The sequence below is a fragment of the Equus quagga genome, chromosome 5, assembly GCF_021613505.1.
Source record: "Equus quagga isolate Etosha38 chromosome 5, UCLA_HA_Equagga_1.0, whole genome shotgun sequence".
Taxonomy (NCBI): Eukaryota; Metazoa; Chordata; class Mammalia; order Perissodactyla; family Equidae; genus Equus; species Equus quagga.
In genome coordinates this window covers 81,748,551-81,760,912 of record NC_060271.1, presented here as the reverse complement: position 1 = coordinate 81,760,912, position 12,362 = coordinate 81,748,551, and the positions used below count along the sequence as shown (strand labels likewise).

Below are 12,362 nucleotides of genomic sequence, written 5' to 3'. Positions count from 1 at the left end.
CACAGGTAGGTTAGATGAAAATAACCATAGGAACAGAAATAATAGTAAAATATGGTAGATAATTGGGAAGTGCTGATTTCTGAGTATTATCTTTATTTTTAATATAAAATATTTCATTGTACATTTATATGGTTTAACTTTTAATAATGGCTGTGTTTAACCACTGGCTCACCGAGTTGCCTGAAAATGTAACAGTTAGTTCTCGTGAGCCAATATAAGCAGGCCCCGTACAGCTCTCCCCTGCCTCACTCCTGTAGGACTTGTGGCCTCCAGAGCAAACCTCCCCCTCCTTCCATCTTTGTTCAGAATCTGCTTTAATCAACTTGTGAGTTAGGTGAAAGTGGCCACAGGCGTCTTGGGCCCTTCTCTATCTGGGACACTTCCTCCTTCCCCATCAGTGTTCCCACCCCCACCCCCACCAATGTCTCTTTTCCTCCTTCCCGCTCTTCTTCTCCCTCACTCTCCTCTATTCGTTTAAGATGTTAGGCTCTCATGCTCAAGATGAGGAGACGGCTTGCGATCTGTCATCTCTGCCTTGGTGAGATTAAGTTTACTTCTGATCACTACTTCTTCCAGCAAGTAAGTGCGACTTGTAAGTAAAGCCTTACTTGTAATTCTGGAATCCCACTGACCGAGGTTTGAATCAGCTTTCTTAATTAGTTTTGTGATGTTCGATCAGCTGATTAACCTCTCTGAGCCTTACCTCCTCATCTCCCCAGTGGGGAATATAAGAGTCCATCCCTCATAGAGTTCTTATGAAGGTTGGATGTAATAGTATATTCAGGGCATTTAGCACAGATCCTGGCACCTAGTAACTGCTCAATAAGCGGTATTTATATGTTTTGCATTTTATTTTTACTATTTTTGGATGAAATGATTTGGGATATCAAATAATAGTTTAGAGAGGTATTTAGGAGAGGCAGGTACCTGTGAAATCACACTCTCTTTTTCTTCCTACCAGGTGGTACCCCCTCTGGGGTAAAAATAACGTGGCCTTTTCTTCTGGTGCCATAACTCATGCAAAGTAGCCCAGCAGTACAATCTCAGGGCCGTTTTTTTGAGGCCATTGATATTATTTAAAGATGGCGAGGACCATGTAGGTAGAGTTACATTTAAGTGATAAAATCAGAGAAATGTAGAAAAAATGCAGAATTCCCTTTGACAGACGGATATTTTTCTTTTTCTTCTTCCCCCTCCCCCCTCACTTTCCTTCCTCTCTTCCCCTTTCTTCTCCTCCTCCTCTTCCTCTTCTTTCTTATTCTTCTTCCTCCTCCTTTTCTTCTTCTTTTTCTCCTACTCTTCGTCTCACTCAGACGTTTTTATTTCTATTTTTATTTTTATTGTTTGTTTTAGATTGGCACCTGAGCTAACAACTGTTGCCAATCTTCTTTTTTTTCTGCTTTTTCTCCCCAAATCCCCCCAGTACACAGCTGCACATTTTCAGTTGTGGGTCCTTCTAGTTGTGCCATGTGGGACACCGCCTCAGCATGGCCTGATGAGCGGTGCCATATCCGTGCCCAGGATTTGAACTGGTGAAACCCTGGACCGCCGAAGCGGACCATTGCAAACTTAACCACTCAGCCACGGGGTGGCCCCCATTTTTATTTCTAGACCCTTAAGAAACGTTTATTTTTTTCGGGCTCCTGAGTGATCTGAGAGTTCCTCAAGACTCTTGCCTTTATAGCTTCTCTGCTGCCAATCCTCCTCATCCACGTGGTGTTTTAGAATAACGACACACATGTTTAGTCAGCTCAGAATCAGACGCACTACCTCCAACAGCCAGTGGGATGTAAATTATGAGTAACTAACTCGAGTACAAATTCACCACGTTCGCTTATGCAGTCAGTTAGACATTCAAAGTGTTGGTCTTCCCATCTGCAAAGTAGAAGTGGCAGATCTTGCCACACTCTTGATATGGAGCTGTTGAGGGGATCTGGGGAGATGCCGCATGTGACAGTGCGCAGTGAATGGTAAAGCACCGTGCATCCACATGGTGGAAGTGACTTGTTTTTCTGATAACACATTTGTGTATAAGAGGTCACATATCCTCTGGACCCTCACTCCCCGCCAAGGATCCATGATCCTCCTCCCTCCTTCCAGGGCACATTAAGCTGACGGGTCCCCACAACCCCAGCTGTGATGGTGATGAGCGCAGGCTTTGAACCCTCTGAGATGCATTACCATTCAGCCTCTTGCTAGCTCTGTGACATTGAGAAAATGACGGGGTCTTTCTGAGCCCCAGTTTCCTCACTTGTAAATATGCACAATGGTACTGTGCTTGGAGGGTTGCTGGAAGGACTAAATGAATAATATATTCAAGGTGCTTAGCAAAGGGGCAGATACCTGGAATGTGCTGCTCAGTAGCTCTTGCTATGACTAAGAACCCTATCCCCTTGAATGGCTACCTGTGGTTCAGTCCTCAATGCCCCCTCTGGCAGCCCAGCAGATAGTATGATCCACTCAGTCTCAGCGTTGCCTTCACAAGGATCAGGTGTCTGATTTGGCCAGGAAGTCATATCCTTGGAAAAGTGGGAAGAGGCAAGTGTTGGCGATGGTACCCTCTCTGCTCATTCTCCTGTCGGGACCTTGTCCTTTTCTCTCTAGGCGTCTAGCCTGCTCTCAGATGGCTGCCAGTTTAATTTGGCTGAGGCCTGAATAGTGGAAGGGCCCCATTCAAAACTGAGATGCCAGCTTTCCATGTTCCTCACCACCCATCCCCTGCCCCAGCCCATCATTATTGTGTCTGTCCTCCAACTTACTTTTAGTTTACAGATGATAAAATTGCTGCTTATATGAAAGGCCTGACTTTTGATCTTTCAGGGTTGCATGTATCTACCGGGAAGTACGATCAAGGAGATCGCCACAAACCCGGAAGAAGCAGGGAAGTTCATCTTTGAAGTCACTCCAGGTAGGTGATGAAAGGTGGGACAGGGGTGCATTACGTTTTAATTTAACTTCTGGATCCAAAGCTATATTCAGTGAGTTCGTCAGTCAACTAACTAACCAACCTAGTAAGAATGCATAGTACTTCTGGGTATAGTTAATGAACCTATACTAGCTCCTTAACTGGCATCAAGTGAGCTAAGTGGGTGCACGTTCAGGTCAACTCCATAAGCATTTCATGAGTGTGTGCTTAGCGTCAGGTATTCCACTAGGCCCTGGGGGATGTTTATCTGGAAAGTGTGCCCTCCCTGCTCACTAAAAGCAGCTCAGTTTTGAAGGGGGAGTGGGACATTAAAATTAACACTTAAAATATAAATTGAATCATGTGAGATTGCCGTTTGCGTAGCTCGAAAATGGTTGACGATCAACAGTCGCATACGGTTCAACGTGACCTAACGAGAAATGACAGCTCTGACTTACTGAGCACTTAGCACATGTCGGTTGTTGTAATTCACCACTTGTACGCGTGAGCAGCCCACTGGAGGGTGCCTCTTCCCCATCAAGAGTTACCTTCCTGTAATGCATTTGCAGCGAGGGGAGTTTGTATAACTGTGATGGGGTTACTTACTTTCTCCCTGCCTCTGTTTCAGTATCTGTAACATGAGGACAATGATGATGGTAGTGAGCATTGAATAAAGGAATATATATGACACACTTGGTACAGTGCCTCATGTATAGTTAGCACCATGTCAGGGTTTGATATTTTGGGGATAGCTAGAGGAAATTATAATGTAGAAACCAATCCTAAAACTACCTATGACTATCCATAGAAAACAAAGGAAAACATTTTTAAAGTTCAGCTCTTCCCAGGTGGCCCCCTCATGGGCACTCTGTCACTTTTCTATGTGAAAGTCTCTCCACCTGTCTTCTCCTGCAGAGGGAGAACTTACTTTTTCATTCTCTCCTCTCTGGGAAAACCTCACCTCTTTCCCACAAGGCTTCTATTCCTAGGATCCTTTCCCCAGCCCAGTTCATAGGATGCAACCATCCGTGGTAACACGTGTCCCAAAGACTGAATTTTCAGTCTGGGGGAACCCTTTTGAGAGCTCCAGCTGCAAATGCACTGTGGGCTTTGCACCGAAGTCCAGGACCCTCGAAGATTGCTGTGCTGGGGTGGATGAAGGTTTGTCCGCTTACTCTCACTCTTACTTGCAGCATTCTCCTGGCTGCTGGGGGAATTCCTGGACAGAGTCACACACGTACACATGCATGCACACAGCACGCATACACGTCATAAGGACAAACAACAATTCTAAAGCAATGGGAAGGTAGGGAACCATTTTCCTAAAGGTGCCATCATTCCCAAGGCTCCACCCAACCTACAGTGAGACACCCTTTATGTTATGACGTAGAGAAGTTTTGGTCCCTTTTTTGATCAGCCTCTTGTCCAGGATGGTTCTCAGGGGCCGATGCTGGCTTAAGAAATGGCCTTCCTAATCCAGGCCCCCTCTCCGTGATCACCACTGTTAGTGCACAAAGGCCACAGAGAAGACTTTCACTGTAGGTATGCTATGTTTTTCTTTATTTGAGGCAGGCAAAAATTTAGGGCAGGCATCCTCCTCCCACTTACCTCCAGCAGAATAAATATCTGTTCTCCTCCCACCCTAAGGGAGTCTTCAGAGATGGGGGGGTTAGTCCTTCTGTGGGCTTACGTTGCATTTAATTCTCGTACTGCCTTATGAGAGGTTACAACAAATTTACTGAGTACCTACTATGAGCCGGGCACTATCGTAGGAACTGGGCATTCAGCAAAGAACGAAAGAGCCTGCATGCAGGTTACAGTCTAATGCGGGGGAGACTGAAAACAAACCAAGGAAATGAGTAACTTATATAGTTTTTATGTTAGGATAAGTACTATGCAAAAAATCAAAGCAAAGAAAGAGAAAGCGCTGGTTGAGGTGGGGGTGGCTTTGGTTGCTTTGTCATTTTAAATAGAGCAGGCAGAATAGGCATTGTTGAGAAGGTGACCTTTGAGCAAAGATCTGAAGGAGCTGAAGGAGTGAGCTCTGTGCATATCTGGAAGAAGAGTATTCCAGGAAGGGGAACAGCCAGTGCAAGGTCTCTGAGCATATTTCACATGTTCAGGAAACATCAAGGAGGCCAATGTGGTTACAGTGGAGTGGTGACGGGGGGAAGAGGAGGACATTTGGTGGGGGAGGGCACAGACTTTACAGGCACTTGTAGGCAATTGAAAAAAGTTTAGTTTTTATGGTAGAAGGGTGGGAAGCTATTGGGAGGTTTTGAGCAAAGAAGTAACATGATCTGACTTCTGTTTTAAAACTTTTGTGAGTTGAGAATAAAAATGAGCAAGGAGGCTACTGCCATAATCCAAGTAAGAGATCGTAACGATGAAGGGGGTGAGAAACAACCAGTCTCTGGACACATTCTGAGGGTACAGAGGACTTCATTTGCTGACGGATTTGAAAGAGAAGTCAAGGTTCTCACCTAGACAATGGGAAAGATGGATTTGCTGAGATTTGTGCATGAAGCAAGTTCTGAGTGGAAGATCAGGGCTTTAGTTTCGGACATATTAAGTAATTACCTCAATGTTAATGATAAGGAAACCAGTGTCCAGGATAATTTAGCTACTGCTGTGATAGAGGTAAGGATAGCATGTTAAGGAATTTAGAATAGGGACTCCTCACTCAATTTAGAGTGGGAGGAGGAGATGTTTGGATCCTTAGAGAAGACACTTGAGCTACGTTTTAGAGGATGGATAGGAGTTCCTTAGGCAGAGGAAGAAAAGAAGGGAGCTTCCTTTCTGCCAAGGGAAGCAGCCCAAGAGGTGATGCATATTGAACAGACTGTTGAAGTCAGAGAAAGTATGTGCCTGAGGGCAGATTGCTATTCATGGGCTTTGTATTAATGTCAGGCAATTTCCCTCAAAGAGAGTTTGTCCTGGCACCCCAAGGGCCCAAACAGTAATTTTTTTGTAGGGCAACAAAAGATTTTCAAATTCCCTTTGGCTCTGGTTTCTTGAACCTATCTTAATGTCACTGACCCTCACCATGTTTACCCTTTGGGATGACCTGATTTTGAATTCATCTTATCATCAGGTCATCAGCTATTCTGACCAGAAGGGTCAGTCCATGGAAACCCTGGCCATTCAGGACCATCTAGAGAGCTGGACTTTTCTGAGTGGGGTTACCATGATGGAACTAAAGGATTTCTCAGGAATCAGGGTAAACTGAAAAGGCATGTTCTTTTTTTTTTTTGCTGAGGAAGATTCGCCCTGAGCTAATGTCTATTGCCAATCTTGCTCTTTTTGCTTGAGGAAGATTCACCCTGAGATAACATCTGTGCCAATCTTCCTTTCATTTGGGAGCCACTTTCACAGCATGGGCACTGATAGACAAATGGTATAGGTTTGCACTCAGGAACTAAACCTGGGCTACTGATGTGGAGCATGCTGAACTTAACCACTAGGCCACTGGAGCCAGCCCTGAGAAGGCATATTCTTGATAATATAATAGACTGAAGTGTAGGCATGGTAGAGAATGGTAGATGCCAGATAAATTTTGGCCAAGGTTGGTCAAATTTAAAGCAATATGGGCTAGTGGAAACTATTGGGAGAAAGACCAGAGGCCTTACCTCAAGTTTGGCAGTAACTTACTGGGTATCAATGGGCGGGTCCTTTTGCATCTCTGGGCTTCAGTTCTGTCATCTGTAGAGTGGAAATGCTACCAGAGCCCTATTCTATGTCAAAGAGGTATTGTGCTTCCTGAGTTAGTTCTTTAGTTCTTCCCTGAGCACTTTTTACTTCCCATTTTACTTCTGGAAATACTCAGTTCTCAGGATGTTCCTGAATGGCCAGGGCTTCCATGGACTGGCCGTTCTGGTCAGAAGAACTGATGACCCCATGATAAGATGGATTTAGAATCAGGTCATCCCAAAGCGTAAAAGAAGATGAGGCTCGGTGATATTAAGGTAGGTTTAAGGGACCAGAACCAAAGGGAATTGGAAAGTCTTTTCTTGTCCTGCAAGAAAATACAGGTTTGGTCACAACCTGGGTGTTAGAATAGGCTCTTTTTGAGGAAAATGCCCTGACATTGTGAGAAGAATGGGTTGCTGTCTACAAAGGCACTTTGAAATTTAATAGTACCCTGTATTTGAAAGAGATTGCTATTAATTTCTTGTCCTACAAGAACCCTACAAGAAAGACCCACGCTTAATGCTCTCTCTCTCCCTCTCTTCTCTCTCCCTATTTTTCTCTTTTTTGTCACTTTCTCTCATCCTTTCTCTTGGTCTCCTCTCCCCACCTCTGTCCCCTTGTCATTTTCTCTACCCTTTTGTCCATTTGGAAACACCAACCCAGGAAACACTACATGTGTCTGTCTATAATCTTGGGTTTACAGTGAAAATGGTGAAGATAGTCCTGACAAACTTCATTTGCCCACCAACTATGTATCAAGACCTACCATTTGCAATGCCTTGTGCAGGCAGGAGAGCAGTAAATCCTGAACAGGAAGCGCCATTTTTGTGAGAAAGGCACACGTGCTCATTGTCCCTCCCTCCTGAGTTGTGGTTCCCTTTCCCATCCCCATAGCTGAGCTCAGGGGTAGCTTAGGAAAGTGTCTGTGATTGGCATGATGGACTGAAGTCTCAAACTTGTGTTCGCTGATCCTGTCTCCTCTAACACTGACACTGACACCACCCCTGGAACTTCCTCTTCCTTTTTGGTAGGAAATGGTTTCTGTCTTCCGTGGGAGCAGATCTCAGCCCAAGTCATCCCAGTTGTAAACCACTATGGTCAGTGGTTTATCTATAGAATTAGAGCTTTGGCAAAAACAATAGGAGTGCATAGATACTCAGTTCCACTGAGGATAAGTAGATTATGCTTTTGTGTTGTTTGACTGGTTGTTTAATTGAACCAAGGAAACAAATCAGGTTCAGCTTCCCGTCTCCTCCCCTTGCTCCAGCCCCTTGCCACTCTAAGACCTTCATTAGTGTTACTTCTTCCTCCAGCCTCATGGGACCAGTGTCGCACGGGACAGGACTCCTATGTCCTCATGGCCAGCTCCCAGGCGGAGATGGAGGAGTGGGTTAAATTCCTTAGGAGAGTCGCTGGCACACCCTCTGGAGGTAAGGATCTCAGCAGGCTTTCCTGGGCAGGTGTCTGTGACATCTCAGGGATGGGGAGGAGGTAGTTCCAGACATGATCTCTCCTTGAACAGTGTTCAAGGGAGACCACCAGAGGACAGCTCTGAGGCCATGCCCATTGCTAAGCCTCTAGCTTCCTTCCCTGAGTCATCTCAAAGAGTCACCTTCAGTTTAGTTGGAAGGACTGAAAGCCCTTTGCACTCATTGGCAAATGTGGGTGATGTTCTGAAGCAGTCCGTTCTCCTCTCTGGGCCGCAGTACTCTCACCTGTAAAATGAATGGGCTGCACCAGCTGACCCTAGTCCCTGGCAGTACTAACATTCTGCAGCAGCATGAGTCGGCCCGGTTATGGGGTTGTGGAACCTGAGAGCGTTGATAGCCAGAGCGATGCCAAAAGCTAAGCTGGGCTGAGCAGCACAGGAAGGCAGAGCTGCCATCCAGAACTGGGTGGTCCGACTGGGGCGAGGTTCAGGAATAGCCTTGCAGGTACTCGGGATGAACACTTTTCTAGGTTCCATGACTCAAGTGTTTGAGCTCTCTGGGGCCTCCGGGGTTGTGTCCAGACTAGAGGAGGGCCGTGCCTGTGAAAAACTGATGTGAAAAAAAAATCTGAAATGAACAAACAGGTGAATCCAGTATGTGTTTTTTCCTTTCATAAAAATATGAAAGAACTGATATGGATGAGTTCTCAAGTGGCCATTTTCCTCCAACTTTTTAGGAACACGCTTATTTGTGTCAACTCCAGGATAACTGTATAATACGCAATTATTTGTTAACTGTGCTGCCGTTATTTTGGAAATCATTTGGGGGGTTTTACAGCTCAAATATTAAATATTCATTTGATTGCCTAACACTTTCAAGAATTATGAACACGATAGCAATTCTGTGGAAATTTGAAAAAATATGGGAAAATAATGACCTCCAAAAGCAGCGGAGATATTTTTGTTTTCCTTCCAGCTAATGTTTATATATACGTTCCTTTTTTTCTCAGAAGGACAAGCATAGAATATATACAATTTAATACCTATCTTAATTGCTATATAATTTAATTGCTATGTGATCTTAATTGGTACATTTCAGGGATTATTTGGTTATAAGAAATAGAAACCGCATGCAATGATGTTAAACAACAAGGAGGGATTTCCTGGGTAGGTACAGTAGCTACCCAAAGAAACCTAGGGCAGAACCACCAAGAGAACTCAAGACATTAAGACCAAGATCTGGACCGTCAGCATTGAGCTTGTCCTGTTGGTTTCTCTGCGGCCACGCAGCTTCTCATTCCGTTTTTCTCTGCATGCCTGCCTGTTTTCGTGTAGTTATCAGCCCTCCAGTACTTAGACCTGTCCCAGATACTGCTGTGCCAGCCCCGGCTTTCCTGTATTTCTCCCTCAAGCACCAGCGGAGGCTGAGCTCAACCTCCACCGCCCGATTCCAAACTCCTGAGAATGAGGAGCCACCTGGCTCAGCTGGGCTCAGAAGTCCACCTGCGGCCCCAGGATCTGGGGTGGGGAGGCAGTCCTGTGGTCTGTGACCCTCCTAGTGGGGCTTCAAGAGAAGAAGTGACCTGGATGGAACATCCAAACTCAAGAATGAGTGCCACAGTCCTCCTGAACAGCTGTATCCTGTTACAAAAAGGAGTATCTCGGCTTCATTAACTGTTTCCCAATTCCTAAACACAGTTTTTTTATGATGCTAATCAGGCTGAGATGAGGTGTTTATTTATCACAGCTGTATTACATGCCGTTCCACCTGGATAATCTTCGCCTTCCCTTCCCTATTGCCCTGGATTAGGAGGTGGTGAGCCACATTGACATGTTCTGTTTCCCCAGTCCAGTGCTTTAGGCTGTCTGCCCTGACAAGGGTCGTGGATATTGCCTTAATTAGGCACCTGCTCTGAGTCAGATGCCGTCGGTGCACTGTGACCAGCATCTGTGCCCCATGTGGTGCTTGGCTCAGCCTCGCCACGGTGAGCTGCTGCACTCAGGCATAGTCCACAAGGGGATTTCTCCCTCACCCCACCTCAAGGCCCCTACCCTGAGAAGCAAGTCAAGCATAAGTCCTGTGGTCAGGGGAAAGTCCAAGGCAGGAGAAAGAAGAACCCAGCACTATTTATTAACTCAAGGAACAGGTTCGGCTCTGATGTGGCATTTCAGTTGTTTGTAAAAAGCGTCTTATTGAACCAAAATCATAAATCTCGGGATAAGAAGGCATTTTAAGACAGCGATCGGAGAGTCTAGTCTGAGGCCATGGGGCAGGACAGACATCTGTTCTTCCTGTTCGTGAGTCAGGAGACTTTGATTCTGAGGAAGTCAATGATTAGTCCAAGGGGCCCAGCTATCGAGGGGCCGGGCCGGGGCTCCTGCCTCTGTGGGCGGCTCTCTGTCACCGCACCATGATCCCACTTGGAAAGTGCCTCTCATAGAGTCTGCTAGATCAGCAGGGGAGGTCCCCACAAACAGTGTGACATCATTGAGATATGTTGCTGCTGCCTCTTCCCAGCCCTTTGTGAAAGTTTCTATGCTTTTCCCACCCAGAACCTACCTTTTCACTCCTTGCTCTTCCTCACACACCCTAGGCACATTCCTGCCTCAGGGCCCTTGCACTTACTGTTTCCTCTGCCTGCAACCCTCTTTCCCCTGGGGAGCTGCAAGGCTTGGTCCCTTGCTTTCTGCAGGCCTTTTCTCAAACATCACCTCAGTGAGCCTTCCCCTGATCGTCCCATTTAACATTGAACTCCTTCCTCACCCAAACCCCCATCCCTCTTTCCTGACTCACTTTTTTCCTTAGCACTTACCTGCTTCTAACATGCTAAGTATTTTACTCATTTGATCATCGTTGGTCTCGCCTCACTAGAATGAAAGCTTCAAACTACTTGGCAGGAAATTTTTTTTCTATTTTGTTCAGTGCTGTATCCCAGCATCTAAACAGTGCCTGACATCGTAGGTGCTCAATAAATATTTATTAAATGATTAGGAGAAGGAATGGCCTCCTCTCCCCATAGAAGTACTATGTTCTGCTCCCTCTAGGCTTTCCTCTTTGTTAAACGATGATCAGCTTATCTGAGAAATTATTTGGTAAATGGGTTGCTCCCTCTAGAATGATCTCCCTCCAAGCACATTAATGGTGAGCTTTGATGAAGCTCTTTATGGTTCATAGACCCCTTAGAGAATCTGACAAAAGCTATGGAAACTCTTCCCAGAAAAATGTTCAGATGAAACTATTTTGCATTCAACTGCAAAATATTTTCAGACCCCTGTAGTCCATCTGTACGCCCCAGATAATGAATCCCAACTTTAAGTTTTAGTAGTCACTCTAGCGACAATTTGGCAAAGCTAAGGCCTCTCTGCCTGCCCTAGTCCTGTTTCTGTCTCCTTTCTCCCTTGATGGGAGAGATGATCCACCTGGTCCCCATGGCACACCCGGCTTCTTCCCCTTGGCTGCTCCTGCCTCGTAGCTGGCTCTGAACATTCCTCTCTCCTTATCTGATTCTGGGACCAATTCCAATGTGTGTGTGTGTGTGTGAATTCTCAGAGATCAGCTGAGTGTCCTACAGTTTAACTCAACTCTGACACTCTCTACCCAGAGACAGCGTCAGATTCTACACCTTGAGGACTCGGTCCTACAAGACTGCCCCCAACCACACACACGCTTCAGAGGCCAGTCTCAAGTCCAGATCATCCATCGCCTGTGCTTCTAACCAACTGCCTAGACATCGGAGATTCCAACTACCCCCTCCTTGGGTTTGAATAATTTGCTAGAATAATTTGCTCACAGAACTGAGGAAACCAGTTTACTTACTAGATTACTGGTTTATTACAAAAGGATCTAACTCAGGAGGAGCCAGACGGAAAAGATGCACGGGGCAAGGTATGGGGAAAGGGCATGGAGCTGCCATGCCCTCTCCGGGTGCATCGCCCTCCCCGGACTTCCGCATGCTCACCGACCCTGAAGCTCTCTGAACCCCGTCCTTTTGGGTTTCTATGGAGGCTCATCATGCAGATGATTGATTAAATCATTGGCCAGTGGTGATTGAACTCAGTTGCCAGCCCCTCTTGCCTCGCTGGAGGTTGGTGGGGGGCGGGGGGACACTGAAAGTTCCAACCCTCTAATCACGTTTGGGTCCACTGGTACCCAGCCCCCATCCTTAGGTGCTTTCCAAAAGTCACCTCTTTAACATAACAAAAGATACCTTTATCCCTCTCATCACAGGAAATTCCAAGAGTTTTAGGAGCTCCTTGCCAGGAAATGGGTGGAAGACCAAATATATATTTCTTGTTGTAAATCACAGTATCACACCTTGGAGAGCCATACCTTGGTAC

At 45.9% G+C, this 12,362-nt stretch overlaps 1 protein-coding gene across 4 annotated transcripts in view; it reads left to right on the top strand.

Annotated features, from left to right (window-relative positions):
• ARHGAP25 (Rho GTPase activating protein 25) overlaps positions 1–12,362 on the top strand; it is an 86,431-nt gene that overhangs the window by 46,805 nt on the left and 27,264 nt on the right. For 2 of the 4 annotated variants that reach the window (XM_046663124.1, XM_046663125.1), the window contains 2 exons: positions 2,821–2,908; positions 7,909–8,025. In XM_046663124.1, coding sequence (XP_046519080.1) covers positions 2,821–2,908; positions 7,909–8,025 — 205 coding nt within the window. The remainder of the gene's footprint in view (positions 1–2,820; positions 2,909–7,908; positions 8,026–12,362) is intronic. The other 2 variants (XM_046663126.1, XM_046663127.1) reach the window with 1 other exon arrangement.